General features: G+C 36.7%; 1 protein-coding gene across 1 annotated transcript; it reads right to left on the reverse strand.

Annotated features, from left to right (window-relative positions):
• Window positions 1-10,872: 10,872 nt before the first annotated feature.
• LOC102002340 (olfactory receptor 8B3-like) lies at window positions 10,873-11,805 on the reverse strand. The gene has a single exon (XM_005347480.1). It carries the CDS (start codon window positions 11,803-11,805, stop codon window positions 10,873-10,875), a length of 933 nt encoding a protein of 310 aa, XP_005347537.1.
• Between the last annotated feature and the right edge of the window lie 9,786 nt (window positions 11,806-21,591).

Raw genomic sequence — 21,591 nt, forward strand, 5'->3', positions numbered from 1 at the left:
TGTGGCAGCAAGCAGCAGCCTCTGAGAGCAGCCAGCCCCAGGCAGGGGTGGCTACAGGTCCCTGAGCTGTGGCTGGTCCTGGGCAGGTGAGGGGGGGGGCAACAGAGACATTAAAATGCTTCAAGTCCCAACAGTTTGCTGCGGGATTCTGGTGGCAGCAGACAGTGGGTCCCCAGAGCAGTCAGTCCTAGTCAGGGACTACAAACAAGACCATGGGACAGGTCTCTGAAGGTGGCTGTTTCCCAGTGACATCTTCTTTGGTGAGCCATGTGGCAGTGGCAGGCAACAGACAAACGGATAGGTACACAATGCAGAGTGATGTTAGATATTTACTTAGTGATTATGGAAGGTAAGGGAGAAGGGCAGAATAGGAGAGAGAGAGAGAGAAAGAGAGAGAGAGAGAGAGAGAGAGAGAGAGAGAGAGAGAGGAGCCAGAAGCTGTCTTTTCCAGAGGGAGACAAAAAAAAGAAGAGAGAGGATAAGGCTGAAAGCAGGAAAGGAGTGGGCATGGCTTGTCTCTTAAAGAGACAGAACATTACAACCACAATGGAAAAATATTCAATAAAATATTTACAAACTGATTTCTGGAACAAATGAAAATTGTTATCCATTATGATCAGGTAGACTTTATCTGAAAGATGCAGGGATCGTTCATCATGTGTCAGCATATCAATCCACCATATAAACAAACTGAAAGAAAAAATAATAGCATATGATCATCTTATTGGATGATATACAAACCTTTGACATAATCCAACGTCCCTTCATTATAAGGTTTGGAGAGTTTAGGATACAAGGGACATAACTGAATATCATAAAGACAATATATAGCAAGCCAATAATCAAATCAAATTAAATAGAGAAGAACTCATAGTAATTTCACCAAAATCACAAACAAGACAAGGTGCTGTGGGGACTCCTTCAGTCAATATCCTTTAACATACCAGCCCACATGGGCATGATCTTCTGCACTATAAATGACGACTTAAAGCTTTCATGTCTCTCTCTCTTTCCTTCTCTCTCTCTCTCTCTCTCTCTCTCTCTCTCTCTCTCTCTCTCAGCTTCTGGATTTGGTTCCTGTTCCCAACAAGTGCAGAGACCTATGACTGTTTAGCTCTAAATAAAGAACATTTGTTAAACTCAATTCTGAACTAGTATGGAACTACTTTATAACATCCATCTACATCTAGCACCTACATGCATCCCAACTCCAGGTATACCAGAATCAGTGCAAAAGGTCTGCAGCCCAAAGATCCACAGGCAAGAAGGTCTCCTACTCACACACACCAGGCTTGATTTCACATACAAAGTGGTCTTTTGCAAAAACCCCACTTCAGCAGAGCTACACCTTTGGTGGGCCTGCTCCATGGAGACTTGGCAATTTCCAGGGTTATGCATGCGTTTTCCCCCCACAGCCCCCACTTTCCCTGCCAGGTGACAACTTGCATAGCTTCCAGTTTGTGTTCCCCAAATCACAAACTCTGGTTTTCTTAATATTCTGGCTGCCAAAAACTCTCTCGGTTTTCAGAATCAATTTAATTGTTCTTAATTTGTCAAACAAAGAATGTTTTTCAGTATTTAAGCAGGCATCAACATGGAGCCAAGTGAGACTATTCATGGTGCTACTGTTTGAGTCTCTACGCCACCAGTTAGTTACATTCTGCACCATGAGGCTGCAACTGTGCTGGCCAATAAATATTATTACAAGTACAAAAATTTACTGAAATCTCATAACAGAGGTACCATTAGTTGATTAGTAAATAAATCAATAAATTTGAATGCTATATAATTACAGACAATATCACTACCCAGGAATTTAGTAACCTTTTTGCTTATAATATGGATGGTATTCTGCAAGGCATATATGGTTTTTCTGATACATCAATTTATTTGATATTGGGAATTAGGTTTATTTTTCTTATTGTATCCTTAAGAAAATGGCTTGATAACATAGTCAAGAATAATTCATTTTTAGAAATGATGCAGTCTTTACAGACTAATAATGAACAGCTAGGAGACATGATTAATGCCATCAAATATCAAAAGTTAAATGAAAAAATAATACTATTAAAAAGGATAACATTAATTTGACAGAAAAAATTTAATCCATGTCAAAAAGTACTGAGAAATTAGCTGGGCGGTGGTAGCGTACGCCTTTAACCCCAGGACTTGGGAGGCAGAGGCAGGTAGATCTCTATGAGTTTGAGGCCAGCCTGGTCTACAAGAGCTAGTTCCAGGACAGGCACCCAAAACTACAGAAAAACCCTGTCTCAAAAAAATCCAAAAAAAATTACTGAGAAATTATCTGAAAGAATTCATATTGCTGAATTTGAAAATCAGAATCTGATAAAAAGTTAGCAGATAAATTATCTCTTCAGGAAGGCATTCTGCATGCCATCCAAATAGTATCCAAGGATGAGAAGTTATCCTTAATGGAAAAATTTCATACTTCAGAATCATCAGTGCAGAATGAAGACCGGATGATTTGTGAGTCAATAATAACACTAGAAATATTCACAGGTCAAGAATTTCAGGCTTTACAAAAGTGGCAAAATATATTTTAAATGGTTGAGGAAATCTTTGAAACTGATTAGCAGGGAGATTACCTATGAGGACAGGATTTCACTTCCCCAGTATGTGTCATAGTCAAAGATGACTTACCAAGGGTTTTAGCTACTTACCCCATAATCTCCTCTGACAAACAATCAAGTACTAAATGCCCAAAAGGATCCAAAGAATATAGATTGAAACCTATAACTATAAATGATCTAAAGGAAATTAAGGAAGAAGTAGTATCTTATGGCTTACATTCACCATTTGTTACAGAGATGGTAAAGACATGAGCTTCCAGTGGTCCTAAAAGATATTCTGCAACTACTGTGAAAATGTTACTAGAGGGAAGAGGCAAAAATTTTAGAACAATAGGGAAGAGCAAAAGGATTTAACTTTCCCAAGATCAAATTCTTGGTGAGGGCACTTATGCTGACCCACAAGGTCAAGCTCTTTATAATGAACACATTTTGTCCCTCTGCCACACAGCAGTCTTAAATGCTTGGGACAGGATTCTAGAGCTAGAAAAAAAGAAATGAATCATACTAGGGTTAAACAAGGTCAAAGAAAACACTTTAGTGACCTTTTTCAAAAATAAACTAAGGCTGTACAAATAGGAGTAGCAGACCCAGAAACTAGGAAATGACTTACTATATCTCTGACTTTTGAAAATGAAAACTTTGAATGCAAAAAGTTTCTTGGTCCTTTAAAGGTTAGATCAGCACCAATGGATGGAAGGATTCTTCATACAATTGATATTGAGACATTTGAGTATAATATTGTAGGAGGAACAATTTCCAAAAATATGAGGAGACATCAAAATGCCAAATGTTTTAATTGTGGTATAATATGACATCTGAGAAGGTATTGTACAGAAGGCATTCCTAGAAATAATGTCTCATTTTGAACAACAAAAATATATCTCAATCTTTTGGATTATGTAGAAGTTGTGGCAAAGCCTGGCATTGGATCAATGAAAGTAGATCAACAAAGACAAACAAGGGAGCCAGAAACCACCAGAAGCTTCTTTAGGGGCTCTCACAGGCCTCCAGTTCAATTATGGTAAAGTCATTCCCAGTCCCTGTTGAGGATGTGTCTCATCAGGAAAATTAAAAATTCCAATGACTGCTGTAACAGACCATACCATACAGTTCTGGATAAAGAATTAAACATTGGGAATGAATAAAAAAATTCCAAAAGAAAATAAAAAAATGTATATTTTGACAGACTTCTACAAATGGTCAAAGACCAAAGCTAGGAGTGTTTTTAATTAACATTGTAATTGAGGGATTTAGATTACCAGACATGGGTGTGCATGTGACTATCTTTACCCCAGAATCCTGGCATAGAATTGGCCTCATTTGCTTCTTAAAAAGCAGTTGTTCAGTTCCTAGGAATTTGAACCATATGTTAAATGAAACAAAGTATGAGATGGGTTGTATGAATAGAGTCAGAATGACAGAGAGGAAGACTGATAACATATGTGGCTAATATATTATTTATGATGTAGTTTAATATTCTTACATGAGGCCTTACTCTACAAGCTTTTTAGGTATCAATAATTATAGGTCCATAGTCATAAATGTTTGTCACAATTATATTTAGACTAATCAGGTTCTATAAATACATAGAGACTGTATTCTGGATAGACAGATAATTTGCAACCACATCAAAGATCTGTAGAATATGGCATCCAAATAATTATTTGTTGTGATGTGAGATGTTGATGTGAGAAATGATTGCTCCTGGCAACACAGATAATTCCTGAGAGAATGTTGGACAACAAAGACATAGCATTTGGAACTTTATTTGGGGCTACTTTATAATGTTCATCTACAACAAGGCTGGCCACTCTATCCATATCTATTTAAATGGTATTTGAAGTTTTTTGCTAGAGCAAGAGCAAAACTGATATAGGTCAAGGAGATAAAAATTCAAAATAAAAAAAAAGTATTGCTATTTTCTGCTGATATGACAGTATATACAAGCAACAAGAAATTTTCTATCAGGGAACTATTACAGCTGATAAACATCTTCAGTGATGTGGTAGGATATAAGATTAATTCATAAAAAATTAGTAGCCCTTCTTCATACAAATAATAAATTGGATGAAAAAAGACATAAGGGGAAATAATACCCTTCATAGAAGTCACAAATACTATAAAATATCTTGTAGTAATTCTAACTAAAAAGTGAAAGACCTGTGTAACAAGAACTTCCAGTCTTTGAAGAAAGAAATTGGAGAACAATCAGAAGATGGTAAGATCACCAATGCTCATGGATCAGTAGGATTAACAAAGTAAAAATTGACCATTTTATCTACATTTTCTACATATTCTGTGCAATTGCCATTGAAATCCCAATACAATACTTTACATTCCTTAAAAGAACAATATTCAACTTCATATGGGAATAAAAAACAGGATAGTGAAATAATAAAAGAAGTTCTGGAATTTTCACTATTCCTGACTTCAAGTTCTACTACAGAGTTATAATAATAAAAACAGCATCATATTGTCAAAATCAGACAGGTGGATTCATGGAATGGAATCAGAGACTGAGCCAGATACAAATCCTCACTCTTGCAGACATTTCATTTTTGAAAATAAAGTCATTATCATACAATGGAAAAACAAAATGTACTCATAGGGCAGTTGGGATGCTCTTATTTTGTCTTGCCACACTGCCATGGGGGTCACATCAATCTGAATGGCCTGAGCTGCCACCTGTGGCCATAATGGCATAAAAGCCTGGAATGTTACCAAAACCACATCTGGGCTAATGCTTCTACCACAGCAAGGTTCCATGTTGGTGTCTCTGGACCATAGTACTACCAAAGGCCTCATGGATCCCCATGTTCCTGATTACAACCTGTAACTATGTTGACTTTGGAAGAAATATTCCTATCAGGAACATGACAATCTAGGTAGCCTGCAATGTCACACATGACCGTGGTATCATCTGGGCCTAGACTGCTTTCTTTGGTCCATGTCTGGTTCAATAGTGTAAGACTTTAAGACAATCCTGAAGCCATTTTTGACAATTCTGAATCCTCTCAGCCTCTGTGCCATAGTGCTTCCCCTCCTCTGGGAACCAAGGACCTAACAGCTACACTCCCACGTACTCAGTTCCTGAACAATTACCCATATACGTATGTGTTGGTTTGGTCCCCTGGAAAACGGGGTCAAAATGACCTCTTACCTCATCTGATCTGGCAACAGCTCTCCAGTCAATTATTGGTAATAGCCCTTTTGAATAAGCCAATTAGAATAGTCAAAGAACAATCCCCCTTGCTTCTGTGACCCCTTTAAAAATAGACTGTACCCGCTATTCGGAGTCCCTCGGTTCCCGAATGCTGGGGGACCCTGTCATGACAGAATTAATAAAATCCTCATGCTTTTGCATCGGCTGTGGTGTGTGAGATGGTCACTGGGGCGACTCCTTCTCGGTGTTTGGACGCCAGAGTTCAACAATAGCTCAGCAGTAGCCAGCATATATGTTGATATCCATGCCTCTGGATGCCTTTTTAGGCTAGCTGGTTGCCTTTTATTTGGATAGTCACCTGAGACCATGCTGATGTCTAAGGACTTTGCTGCATTCTGGGGCTATACTGATCCATATGGTCTGTGCTACCATGATGGACATGGTAACGAGATGGTACAACCTTCTGTTGAAAACATGTCTGGGTTCATGTTTGTCCAGCAGCTTGGGTCTGTGATGATGTCCTCTGCTCATGTTACCACTGATGGTGGGTAATAACAATCATGTGTGTTGAAATCCAGTGCCTACTCTGCTACTCACTAACCTTGGGATATCTGGCCTGCCACTTTCTGGACACTGAAGCAGGAAAGCTAGCCCCTCTTCATTATGGGAGAGCATCCCAACTCCTTGCACTTAGGAGAAATTGTCCACCCCTCACCACAGGCATGGGAAAGCTGGCCTTGATAGCATGGACCTGATTGTAGTGGTCTTCCCCTCACGTGATGTGGCCATCCAGTAGCCCAGACTAACCAGTTGGGTTACCACACAGACTCATATCCTGAATCTTGGGCTGGCCCAGCCTAAAATCTACATTATCTGTGACCTGCTAGAGTATGTGAAGGGTTTATTACTCTTGAAAGATAACTGCAGGATCTCTGTGACTCAGGGCAATAGCAGAATATCCAAGATGGATTTCAATGAGAGTTCAACAATGGTGTAAAAGAGACATTAAGCCATACCAATGACTCACTGCAATGAATGTTTTGGGTGTGGGGTTGATTGGATAAAAGGATTTACTTTGTGACAGACCACAGCTCCCAATGTCAGTGTTTTATTTGGCTGAGTGTTTGTTTCTCAGCTGCCCATCTCCCAAAATAATCCCACAGAAACTATATTATTTGAATCACTGCTTGGCCAATACCTTAAATGTGTTACTAGCTTGTTCCTACTTCTTAATCAACCCATTTCCATTATATTATATTTTACCAGGAGGCTTGGGACGTATCGGCATTGTTCAAACTGACAGCTCATGTTTTTCCTGTCTGGTGTCACCTGACTCTGCCTTCTTTCTCCCAGAATTCAGTTTAGATTTCCCCGACTAGCTATATTCTACACTATCACAGGCCAATGCAGATTCTTTATTCATTAACCAATAAATGAAACTCATATACAGAAGGACTTCCTATATCACTACTGGAATGACTGAGGTGTTGGAAAGGCTGAAGACCAAGGTGGATATTTATTTGTTTGCTTTCTTTTAATTTATTTTTGAGGGCAGATATGGAGAGACAAGAGGATAAGTGGGACTGGAGTGTATAAAGTGAAATTCTCAAACAATCAATAAAAAATACATTTTTATAAAATTAAAAAAATCTCAAATGGATATGATAGAGATAGCAATAACTCTATAGATGGAATGTATTGACACCATAACAGTAGTAAGCTTTCTGACCAATAACAAAGGCTATGCTTTTAAGTACTTATGTTTCATTGATTTCTTTAAGCTGAATTTTGTGGTTTTCTTCTACAAACTTTTCTGCTCCTTGGTTATTTCTTTAGTATTTACTTTTGTGGTGTGTGGCATGTACTTATTGGAACTTATTGCAGTGGATATGGCTACACAAGTGTATGCAGGCATATAGGTGTGCAAGGGCATGTGCATCTGTACTTGTATGAATGCGAGAACAAAATATCAATAAAGTTATGGCTAATATGTGAGAAAAATGTTCTTGTGTATTTATACATCAACTCCTCCTAACAATGTTATGCAATTTTCATTGTAAAAGTCATTCAGATCTTCGATTATGAATATAACAATAATTCTTCAGTTTTTTATTCTTTGGGATTTTTTGGTACATGGAATTATTAAATGCCATGTGAACCTTTTATTGTTGGCAAGTGGAAATGGAAATTAATGTGCTGGGAATACAACTCAGTGGTAAAGCACTCACTCGCAAATATGAAGCCATGAGTTTGAGCCCAGTCTGTAATCATAATAGTTTTTATAACAACAATTTAAAGAATTTAATTTGAGAGGCAACTTTACATAGATAACAAAATATGTTAAAATAACATTCTATAAATTGAATTTATATATTCTCCCTCTACATTATTAATATAGAATAATTTTATTGCTCTTCACAAATCTATACAACTAGGCAGAACCTTGCCTTCCCTCTTTTAATAAATGTAAGTGAAAACTCCTATTTTGGTGTGGTGAACAAGCTGTCTCTGCCCTGGACAAGTCTAGATTCTCCTACAATTTTAGATCACATCTGTAGGTTCCCTTCCATGAGATTCATTTTATTCTATTACTATTGAACAACATCATTTGGGACTTTATTCTTCATGTTTGCTCTAGTTTCCTACCTGAGCAGATAAATAACACTCTTATCAATGCTTTTTAAGAATATTTGGTGGTACAAATCAGGATATATACATGAGTATATAATTTTATATATGGGTATATAAAGCAAGTCCTATAGCAAATTTTTATGAAATGGGCAGTTTATGTAAATAATCAATGGCTAATATGCTCCTTATTTTTCCTCCTTGGGGTATTTATTTATTTATTTATGGTAATCAGGTTTGACCCCAATGATTAACACATATTAAGCAAGCACCCAGGATTAACATATTTCCTCAGCATTTCAATTACCCATGTATTCCTTGACCTACTGAGTGCTTGCTCCATCAAGTATGGATGTACATACATTTGAATCATTACTCTATTTTACGAACTTGTATTCTGACTATGCTGAAATATCTTCCTGGTTTCCTTAAAGCTTTAGGACCAAAGTGAGGCATCTTTGTCTCCATATTGCCTGTATGCATACAAAGAAAAAGTAGAAAACACACAGTCTTGTGTTAGAATGCTGTTTGTTTTGTCTTGAATTGTCCTGGGACACCTCATTGCAAGAAACACTGGCAAATAGCTATTTTGTAAGAGTGTCAACAATCATCTATGCCTGATGTCATAGGCATTTGGACTATGGATATGTTTTACTACTGTTCCTAGTGCTATATTGATATGCACAATGGAATTATTTCCCTTAGACAGTGAGATATTTGTTTTAAAAAAAATTCATAGGATACCACTCTCCTCCCACATACTATGTACGGCAACCTCTATCTATAATTGAAAGTCTTTCCACAGATACTGCTTTTTAAAATATTTTTGTTGAATAATTTAAAATGACTCCTGTCTATAAACACTTTCCTAGTCATGTTCATTCACAGAAGAGAAAAAGCCTGTTATTTAAAGAATTATATTTTATTAATTCCTTTGTTCTTGATAAAATTACCATGCCAAACACAGTTCAGTTTGGTGATAGTTTGTGTATTTTGCAGATAAATTCCATGTGGTAATCCCATATGCAAGTCAACTACAATGGAATGATTTCTTTTTCTACTAATCTTTCTTTGTGTTTAATTTTTAAATGTCAATTAGCTTAAATAATTTAACCTATCTAGAGAGAAGTTTCAGTTTCCACAATATTTCTAGGAAGTTCCAGAAGAGATAAAAGAAAGCATAGAAAGAGGTTTCCATTGCCTGTCCTGAACTGTCTGAAGACTTCTTTCTAACTAGAGTCTCAATGACCAGTTGTTCTTTATTCCTTGACTTAACTGTCCTCACTCTATTTGTACTCAACAAATGTAGCCTGTCTTCAGTTCCCAATAAAACATTCCTTATTGTTCAAAACAATATTAATATACAGTCAATGTGGGTGTTAAAATAATGGGAGATTAATAAAATAAAAGAAATATTAACAATGATCTACAGAAGAAAGTTAAGATTAAGATGATAATATGATTTTCAGAATCCCTCAGTGAGGCTTTCCATAAAAAGACATGTATGTACTCACTATATGTTCTTTTTTCCTCATTTAATGACTTGTTGGCACACTTTCTATCCTAGATCTTCTTTTCTTGAATTACTAGGCACTTAAAACTTTTAATTTATTCTCCTTTTAATTTTATAGATGTATAAAACTCTCACTGCAAAGCAATCAGGCAAATAAAAAATCCAAAGAAAAAAAAAATAAAAATAACAATGCAAAATAAGTTACCACTACAACATCTATAGACAAATGTTTCTCCCACTGACAAACCATAGTAAAGATTCAAATCTGAAATATAATCTTATGTTCATGTTTCATAAATGATGACAACACACATATGAAAAAGGTATATGGAGTAATGACATGCTTGAAACCTGTGATCACTGGATATTTCTACTGTTTTCATTAAGCTATTGACTACTAATAAATCATATCTATCACATTGAAAGTTGAAAGAGTTATGTTGCTTTCCAATTGAAGATGTACAGAAAACAAAAGAATCATATGTTTGAACTTCACATTGAAAATGAAAAAAAAAACTACACACAGTGGAAATTTCTATCCTATTGTAGCTTCATTTGATGTTTTGAAATTCTGTTTTAATGTAGAAAGGAAAAAATTTCTTTGTAATTAATGAGGGCAATATGTAAATCATTTCAATTGTAATATTTTTAAACAATAAACAATAAAATAGTGGAAATGACAATAATGAAGAAGACAAAATCTGGAAATATTAAAATTAAGTATAGAAGAATCATATTTCATTTTATGATAGAAAGAGGAATATAAAAAGAATCATAATTACACCAAGGATTTTTGCCTGTTCAAAAACTAAAACAACAACAACAAAACCAAATAAATAAAAATATATAAATAAAAATAAAAAGTAAAATATTTTCTATGAAAAAATAGAAGAGCTAAAGTCTTATGCTGAAGTAATGCCCATAATTAAAATTATGTCTGTGCTGAAAACAAGAGGGATAAAGACAACCCTGTTTAATCAAAAACTCCTGCTTATTAAGGTTTTTTTAAGGGCAACTTTAATATCTTTGTTCCTCAAGCTATAGATTAATGGATTCATCATGGGAACCACATTGGTATAAAAAACAGAATAGATTTTTCCTTCATTCATAAACACCGCTGAGGAGGGTTTGAAATATGCAAGTGCACCTGAAACAGAGAACAGAGAAACAACAAGAATGTGGGAGCTGCAGGTGCTGATGGCTTTGGATCTGCCCTCAGAGGAACGGATGTGGATGATGCTGGAAAGGATGAAACCATAAGATATAAAGATAGTTGAAGAATAAACAATGATATTGATGGTGCCAAAAACAAAAATGACAAGTTCATTGACATATGTGCTCGTGCAGGATAGCTGGAGCAAAGGAGGAATATCACAGAAGTAGTGGTTGATGGTGTTGACATCACAGAAACTTAGTCTCAGCATGGATGCAGTGTGAGCTACAGCATTAGAAAATGCAATAAAGTAGGAAACAAGCATAAGGTTCAAACATAATTTAGGAGACATGACAACATTATACGTCAGTGGATGACAGATGGCCATGTAGCGATCATAGGCCATTGAAGTCAGCACATAACATTCAGAAATAATAAAGAAGCAAAAGAAATAGACTTGGGTCATACATTCCATGTAAGAAATGACATTCTCCCATAATATAAGGTTCACCAGCATTTGGGGAGTGAACACAGAACAGTAGCAGATGTCTATAAAGGACAAGTTAAAGAGAAAAAAATACATCGGCGTGTGGAGGTGAGAGTTCAGCACAGTCAGAATTATCAAACACAAATTTCCAAATGTAGTGACCAGATACATTGCTAGGAACAGAAAGAACAAGGGCATTTGGAGTTCAGGCTGGTCTGTTAATCCTAACAGAATGAATTCTGTCACCACAGACACATTGGCTGAGTCCATGTTTCTGTAAGGGAATCTGTGGACACAGAGTGTAGACCTGTATAAGAGGATGATCCACATTAGTCATGGGTCCGTTCCATCCACTATGTGTATGCTGGAAATGCTTTTCCGTCCTGAACTATACATAAAGAATCCACTGGTATAGTCACAAACAAATTATCCTAAGTCAGAAGAAATTGATGGTGAATTATAATATGATTTCTGAAAAACTCACAAGATAAAGGAGAATACAATAAGAAGATTTTAACCTCAATATTTCATATCTTCTTTCCCTAGAGCTCTTCCTAAGAAATTAAAATTGGAAGCAGATGACTGGACAGTGGAGTGCTGGCTGCTGTGGTATGAATGAAAAACATATAGATAATCTAAAAGTAAAAGCATGAGAGAGAATCATGGAGAGAATCTGAAAGGCTTGAGTTCTGACCATTTAGGAGAACCTCAGCAGAGATGCTGCAAGTCCAGTGTTCAATGCCTCCTAACACTCCCTAATCTCTCTGAATACTTTCTACTGCTGGTTTCACTTCAGTCTCATTTTGTACAGGAAAATAGAGACACTTGCTGAAATTCATCATATATTAAGAGACATAAAGGGGTAGATTTGGATACAAGAAGGAGAAGAGCAGAAACACATGTCGTGGCCCATGAGGGCCCAACATAAATTCCCTAATTCCTTAACCCAGCTGGACCGGAGTCGCGAGGAAAAGAACTGACACAGCTTATACCGTCATCATGGAAAAGGCCAGATCTCTCCTTTATTCTCCAAACATTTTATATACCCACACCAAGTTGAGCAGGGAGGGGGAAAACATATTACGCCATCACCTGGGCAACCAGGCGCCTGGGCTTGAGTCACATCCGCATCTGGCAGTCAGGTAGGCCTTGAATTAGCATTTCTATAAGACACCTTCCAAATTACAAAAGGAAGGAAGCACCAAATACCTGAACTCTTAAGTCATCAGCTTCAGTCAAACATCTCTTCTCAGGTAATCCACATTTTAACAAAAGAAGCTAGGAGCAGGCATCCTGGCTTTTGTTAAGGGCAGAGACAGCTTGTCTGCAGAGCTAGGTAATCAGCTCGGACCTGGCTAATGGATTTTATGCCATATTGAAATATGGGCCCACAAACACAGAAGAGTTTGCAACAGGAAATAATTGTCAGAATATAATATATGAAAAAAGCTCTTTAATAAAATAAAAATACTAATATTCATTTAAAAAGAAAGAAAGAGGAAAGAAAGAGAGCTATTAGTGTACCTGGAATTCAGAACTCAATTTTCAGTTCAATCTGAAGAGTAGTCCTGTTTTCCCATTTCCCTGTCTATCTGGATGATAAATTTCAGATTCCAAAGTTTCAGATCTTTCGATTCAAAGAAGGTATATATAATAATTAATTTTACTGGACCAATTTCTGAATTACAGAACATTATTTGTGATCAAGGATTTGTGTCTTTTCTGGAAGCAGAGAAAGTACCCTTTAACTGCATAGTGTGTGTGCTTATAAACAGGGCTGAAAAATGCCCAGGCTCCGCCTAAATCAAAGACCGAGCTGAGGAAATTGTATTACACCTTGGATCTTGATTCTAATTCTCTGAGGGACCCACAATTACAATCATAATTTCTACTCTTTCTCGAGAAAGTCCATTCCCCTAATATAATTAAGAAGATAGACTTTTGGGCTCCTGGGAGCCACTCTAGGATCAAGTCTCTTGCCAACCCTAAGGAGGCTCCCTTAACTAAGAAGCTTCCGTGCTCCCCTATCCAATCTTCCTTTATCCCAATCATCCTTTTTCCCTAAGTTCCCCCTATCCTCCTCTTCTCCCTTTTCTCTCCCCATCTCCCCTTACCCCCATCTCACCCCACCCCCAAGATCCCAATTTTCTCCCTGGCAATTTTGTCTACTTCCCATAGGCAAGAGGATAACTTTATGTTTTTCCATGGGTTCACCTTCTTATTTAGCTTCTTTAGGTTCACCAATTGTCGACTCCGTGATCCTTATTTATTGCTAGAAACCAATTATGAGTGAGTACATCCCATGTTCATCTTTTTGGGTCTGGGTTACTCACTCAGGATAGTGTTTTCTATTTCCATCCATTTGCATGCAAAATTCAAGAAGTCATTGTTTATTACCGAAGCGTAGTACTCTAATGTGTATATATTCCACACTTTCTTCATCCATTCTTCCATTGTAGGACATCGAGGTTGTTTCCAGGTTCTGGCTATTACAAATAATACTGCTATGAACGTAGTTGAACAAATGCTTTTGTCATATGATAGGGCATCTCTTGGGTATATTCCCAAGAGTCGAATTGCTGGGTCTAGGGGTAGATTGATCATAAATTTCGTGAGAAACCGAAACACTGATTTCCAAAGTGGTTGCATAAGATTGCATTCCCACCAGCAATGGATGAGGGTACCCCTTCCTCCACAGCCTCTCCAGCAAAGGCTATGTCCCCAGTTAGTTCCTTGGGCAGCTGAGGATAGGGAACCTAAAATGACCCTATCCTATAGCAATCCTGACGAATATCTTGCATATCACCATAGAACCTTCATCTGGTGATGGATGGAGATAGAGACAGAGACCCACACTGGAGCACTGGACTGAGCTCCCAAGGTCCCAATGAGGAGCAGAAGGAGAAAGAACATGAGCAAGGAAGTCAGGACCATGAGGGGTGCACTCACCCACTGAGACAGTGGGGCTGATCTATTGGGAGCTCACCAAGGCCAGCTGGACTGTGACTGAAAAAGCATGGGATAAAACCGAACTCTGAACAATGAGGGCTGATGAGAAGCCAAGGACAATGGCACGGGGTTTTGATCCTACTTAGTGTTCTGGCTTTGTGGGAGCCTAGCCAGTTTGGATGTTCACCTTCCTAGATATGGATGGAGGGAGGAGGACCTTGGACTTTCCAGAGGGCAGGGAATCCTTACTGCTCTTTTGACTGGAGAGGGAGGGGGAGAGGAGTGGGAGGAAGGGGAAGGAAATGGGAGGCTGGGAGGAGGTGGAAACTTTTTTTCCTTTTTTTCAATAAAATAAAAAAAAAAGATAGACTTTTGCCTCCTCAATTATGTGCAGGGAAATCTGCGTTTGGAATTTTCAATCTCTTGCTTTCTGCATTTAAATAATTGCCCACAGGTCTGGCTTTTGACTTTTTAAATTATGTGTCTGAAAGTTGTAGTGTTGTAGCAAGTCACCTCTAGTGTTGTGCTACCAGAAACTTCGCAGATGGTATTTTTAAAATTGTATTTCTAACCAAGCAGTGGTTGCACAAGCCCTTAGTCCCAGCCCTTAAGAGGCAGAGGCAAGCCCATCTCTGTGAGCTTGAGGCCAGTATGGTCTACAAGAACTAGTTCAAGGACAGGCACCAAAGCTACAGAAAAACCCTGACTTAAAAAGGAAAAAAAAATTGAATTTCTAAAACAGAATGATTACAAGAGACATGCTAATATGGAAGGAAAAATTATGAAGGGTCCTCAAATGCTCATAAAAATCTGAAGACAAATGACGAATCCTGGGAGATCTACAAACAGACAGTCTCTTTTCACAGAATAAACCTACTGCAATTAGCCTCCCAAAATCAAGTGATCAACTTTAAACACATACACAGAAGTAACATTATATGGATGAAGAGGTTGTATTCATATATGTAGGAATATATTAATATATATGTATATATATATATATACATATACATTCGCAACAAATAAAGCTGTATCCATGGAAAAGTTTTGAGGCAGGAAATATAAAATGGAAACATAATGTAATTATAATACATAAAATATTAACATAAATACATATTTTATAAAATTTTGATAAAATAAAATGAAATATAACTGCATCACTTTAATGGTTCCCTTTCATTACTTCAAGCACTCCCATGCTTTACAAACTAAGTCCCTGCAAATAATAGTATCTTTTTCTTTCATTTTATTGACATATATATCACATGTATATTATATATATGTGTATATGCGCTGATATGTTAACTAATATATATACATATATAATAACATATATAGGCACTGATATGCTAATTAATCCAGTTTCAGTAAGACAACACCATGTTTTCTTCCTTACTCTTATCTTTTATTTGAATACATGCAAATATATGCACATATGATAGAAATATAAAGGAACAAAGAAGCCTAATAAACACAACTGCTCTTGCCTGGACTGTTGCATAAATTGGACAAAAAGAACCCACAGAGAGAGGACTGCTGAACTTGTCTAATGGTGAGATGATCTTTCAGGATTCCTGATTCTGAGAGACATTCTGCAGGACACAGCAGATAGTGACTGAATTGCCTTTGAAATTTCCTGCTTCATGGAAATGTCTCTGGATACCATGGGCCTGAAGGCCGAAGATGGATGCCGCAGCAGTACAAAAGAACTTTGGGTGACTGTCCAGGAAGCAAAATGTTGTCTCTGTCATGTCTAGAGTTTGGAATTTGCTTATTTCTTGTTTGCTTAGGAAATATTGTATCCTTCTTGAGTCTTTGATGGAGTTGAAGAATAGTTAGTTATAGTTATAGTTCTCCTTAGTTATGATAAAGATAAAATAGATATAAATTGTAATTTTTACTTGATAACTGTTTTGCTATATGTAATTTTGCTATGTTAAAGTTAAAGCCTTCCTTTTTTGTTTAAACAGAAAAAGGGGAAATGATGGAGGAAGGTCATTGGTTAATTAGTAAAAGAAACTGCTTGGCCCTGATAGGTTAGAACATATGTAGGTGGAGTAAACAGAACAGAATGCTGGGAGGAAGAGGAAGTGATGTAAGACACCTCAGACAGAATCGATAGCTCTTCTCTCTGGGGCAGATGCGTTGAAGCTCCAACCCAGGATGGATGTAGGCTAGAATCTTCCCAGTAAGTGCACCTTGGGGTGCTACACACATTACTAGAAATGGGCCAGGCAGTGCTTAAATGAAAAAAAAAAAACCCACAAGGGTGGAGAGTTAAAAAAAAAAGAGATCTGAGAAGGTATGGAAGAAATATGGTATATGAGTCTCATATTTCATATGAAGCCAATCTTAAATCACATTTACTCTTTACAATGAATATATACTATGCCAATTTTGAATTAATAATCTTAGCATCAAGTTATTCATTGAATAGCATTATGTGTAATATTCATATGGAAAACCATTAGGTGCTTTTAACAAATGTAAAATAATTAAGTATTCAAAAATAAATCTTTCAATATTTGAAACAGTAGATAATTACAAAATGTTTGTGTATTCTACAAAGAATACAAGCATTATACACTTGAAAATACATGCAAACAGGTTATATTAAAAATTTACAGAGCTCACAATATGCAATGAAAGAATATTAATTAGGATATACAAACAAGGTTTGTATATTCTAAGCTGAAAGACACTTTCCATTGTTTCTGAAGAATTAATAAAACTGTGAAACTTAAAATTGTTTTAAAATATGCAAAATGATGAAACAGATTGACAAATGGCTTTTCTTTTATGAATTATTCCATACTTCGTCAGGATTCTCTCATGTTCTCATTTATTTTATTGATTTTTATGAAGCTCTACATTTTTCTCTGCTCCCCTTCCTGCCTCTCCCTGCTCCTTCAACCTTCTCTCAAGGTCCCCATGCTCCAAATTTACTCAGGAGAGTTTGCCTTTTTCTACTACTCATGTAGATTAGATCTATGGATGTCTCTCTTCGAGTCTTCATTATTGTCTAGGTTCTCTGGGCTGATTTTCTTTGCTTTATGTTTAAAAACCACTTATGAGTGAGTACAGGTGATAATTGTCTTTTTGGGTCTGGGTTACCTTACTCAAAATGATGTTTTCTAGCTCTTTCTTTTGCCTGCAAAATTCAAGATGTCATTTTTTTCTGCTGTACTCCATTGTATAAATATACCACATTTCCCTTATCCATTCTTCGGTAGAGGGGCATATAATATACATTGTTTCATGGTTCTGGCTATGACAATCAATGCTGCTATGAGCATGGTTGAGCACATGTCATTGTGGCACAATTGAGCATCCATTGGATATATACCCAAAAGTGGTATTATTGGGTTTGGAGGAATGTTGTTTCCTAATTTTCTAAGAAATCACCACACTGATATCCAGAGGGGCTTTAGTAGCTTCATTCCCACTTCTCTTTACCCCACAACCTCTCCAGCATAAGTTGTCATCAGTATTTTTGATCTTGGCCATTCTTACAGGTGTAAAATGAAATCTCAGAATTGTTTTGATTTACATTTCTCTGATGACTAGGAATGTTGAACATTTCCTTGAGTATCTTTCAGTCATTTTAGTTCCTCTGTTGAGAATTCTCTGTTTAGGTCTGTACTCAATTTATTATTGGATTATTTGTTCTTTTGATGACCAATTTCTGGAGTTGTTTTTATATTTTGGTGATTAGACCTCTGTCTGATGTGAGGTTAGTGAAGATCTTTTCCCATTCTGTAGTTTGTTGGCTCATTTTTTTTTAAACTAATTCTTACTCGGTGGTTATTGGCTGGATCGTTTGGCTGCATTTCACCTAATTGAGACAGGAATAAAAATGCGAGGATACACTGCAATCCATTCATTCAAAGAGTATCTAAATGTGACCCCATAGGCATACACATTTGGATGGAGAATTTTTAATAAAGATATAGCCATTTGTAGATTATTTAGATATTCCCAGAAAATTCTGTTACTGCTCTAGCAGTTCTATCTTCAAAAATTGTCCCTTCTTGTCCAACTGTAACTGCTCCCTAGAGAATGCCACAGTTTTCAGATGGTGCACACTAAACCCAAAAGTTATAGCCTCTTGTTCTCACTTACATTCCTACACAAGTCTCTACGAGGATTTCAAGCTTTATAGTTATTCCTTGTAAATAATTAATAATTTCAACTTAAATTAATTTATTCCACTTGAAATGTATGAGCTCCATTTTAAAACTTATAAATCTCAGTAGCTATAAAATGTTCCTTATTTGTTTTAATGATTAAAAAAAATTAAGTTGACCCAATCAGACTATCATCATCTAAAACTTGAAATCACAGAGCCTTGAAGAATTTGGCCTAACTGATACTACTAGACATTTAATTTATTGTTGGTAGACAGAAACATGGATCAATAACTACATTTAGAAACAGACAGATAAGTAGAGAAGAACCTGCAATTTTTTCAGTTTATGAACATCTAGTAGTCATCAAGGTCAACACTTACTTTCTCCATGGTTTCAGTGTACATATCCTTTACTGTATAACTAAGCCACTATCCACACATTTTGGCATGTGCCAACATTGTTGAGTTTCCCACTCTATGTAAGACAGGTCAGGTTTGGTGAACATCTCAAAAAGCTTAGTCAGCACCTCCCACCATTCTCAATGTGGGCTGTGTAGTCCCTATTAAAAAAATTATAAGGTCTTTTGTTTTCATTATCTTCTACATCAAATTAAAGTGAGAATGTGATATTGGAGCATTATTTTCTTCGTTTCCCTTTAATAAATATACTGACATGTTCTCTGTACAAAGTACAGATGCCCATTTACTTTAAAAAAAAGTTTTGAAAGAATATGTTTTCTTCTTTATTAGCACTTTGAGTCTGAGGCAAGCCTGGTCTTTCCATGACAGGCTGCAAAGCTACACACAGAAACCCTGTCTTGATAAACCAAAAAACAAAGAAAGAAAGAAAGAAAGAAAGAAAGAAAGAAAGAAGGAAAGAAAGAAAGAAAAGAAGAGCATGCATCTATTTTTTTTTATCCAATGATGGAAAATAGTTATTCAAGTGAACAAGCAAAGCAATAGACTGAGTTTGCATTTTTTCTGTTGTACATAGGTTTCTTTTTTTTGTACATAGGTTTCTTTTTTGCCCTAATAACTTGCCTTTTAAATTGTAACTTAGATCATCTAGTCTCTTGCGTACACTTGTGTACATCCTCTACTGGAGAGCAATTATCTATTTTATTTGCATGTGACAGAAATATCAGGCTGCTCAAAGACATTCTCAAAAATCTCATTTTATGCCTGCAAACAATGTTCTATGATTCTGTTAGACAGGTTTTTATATGTTTTATATGTAGGTGAAATTATATGAATGTAAAATGTACTTTTTCTTTCTGCTTGTATGTTGCAGACATGAATGTGATGATAATCTTAAGCCTTCGAATATGAAATGAAGGTACAAAATGTTGTATAAAACTCCCATAATTCATGGGTTGGTAGTTTTAGTATTGTAATATTCATCATCAAAAGTTATCCTAAAATACAAAGAATTTTCTACAAAATTCATTGCAATTCTTAATAGCAATTGAAAATGCATGAGCCCTCTTTCCACATATAAACTCATATAAAATAACTGAAATAAGTATTTGGTAGAATTTATAAAATTTTCTGAAAAGGCTTTAAATAAAATTAGCCACTTTTTTAGAATATACAAAGAACTTCTTATTATAAAATAAAAATGTTTGTAATTTCTGAGGTGTTAATGATTTCCTTTTCTTGAAGAGTAAACATTCATTGAAAATGTGATTTGCTTTGTAAAAATAAATAAGCACACTATTGTGGCTGACAGTGAGGGCTGACTGAGAAGCCAAGGACAATGGCACTGGACTTTGATTCTACTGGCATGGGCTGACTGAGAAGCCAAGGACAATGGCACTGGACTTTGATTCTACTGGCATGAAGTGGCTTTGTGGGAGCCTAGTCTGTTTGGATGTTCTTCTTCCGAGACCTAGATGAAGTGGGGAGGACCTTGGACTTTCCACAGGGCAGGGAACCCTGACTGCTCTTAGAACTGGAGAATGAAGGGGGGACAGTGGAAGGAGTGGGGAGAAATGGGAGGAAGTGGAAATTTTAAATAAATAAATAAATAAATAAATAAATAAATAAAACAATGACATCTTGAATTTTTCAGTCAAATGGATGGAATTAGAAAACACTATCAGGAGTGAGATAACCCAGACCCAAAAATATGAATATGCTATGTACTCACTCATTAGTGGGTATTAGCGATAAGCAAAGGACATTGAGACTATAGTTCATGATCCTAGAGAAGCTAAGGAATAAGGTGAACCCAATGAAAAACTTATATAGATCTTCCTGGAAATTGGAAGCAGACAAGATTGCCTGACAAAATTTGGGAGCATGGGAGTGGGGGGGAGGGTGCAAAGAAAAAGAGAAGGGGAAAAGGAGTATAGAAGGGGAGGGTTGGGGAGAGCTTGAGGGAATGTGATAGTTGAGATGGAAGAAGGACAATAATAAGAGCAAAGAAAGTGATAGCTTTTTTCTTTTTTCTTTCTTTTTTTTTGTTTTGTTTTTTTGAGACAGGGTTTCTCTGTAGTTTTTAGAGCCTGTCCTGGAACTAGCTCTTGTAGATCAGGCTGGTCTTGAACTCACAGAGACCAGCCTGCCTATGCCTCCCAAGTGCTAGGATTAAAGATGTGTGCCACTACTGCCCGTCTGGAAAGATATCTTGATTGAGGGAGTCATTTTGGTGCTAGCAAGAAACCTCACTCAGGAAAATTCCAAAGAATCTACTAGGATGACCCCAACTAAGACCTTAAGCAATAGAGGAGAGGGTGCCTGAAATGAAGTTGTCATTCAGTCCCAGTCAAGCTGGCCTTGGTGAGCTCCCATTAGATCATTCCCACCGTCTCCGTGGTAGGACTCACCCCTCGTGATCCTGACTTTCTTCGCCATGTTCTCCCTCCTTCTGCTCTTCATTTGGACCTTGGGAGCTCAATCCAGTGCTCCAATGTGGGTTTCTGTCTCTATCTCCATCCATCGCCAGATGAAGGTTCTAGGGTGATGTGCAAGGTATT

The sequence above is a fragment of the Microtus ochrogaster genome, chromosome 5, assembly GCF_000317375.1.
Source record: "Microtus ochrogaster isolate Prairie Vole_2 chromosome 5, MicOch1.0, whole genome shotgun sequence".
Classification (NCBI taxonomy): domain Eukaryota; kingdom Metazoa; phylum Chordata; class Mammalia; order Rodentia; family Cricetidae; genus Microtus; species Microtus ochrogaster.

Coding starts and splice junctions, on each gene's coding strand:
- LOC102002340 (XM_005347480.1), bottom strand. CDS start 11,805: ATGGACTCAGCCAATGTGTCTGTGGTGACAGAATTCATTCTGTTAGGA.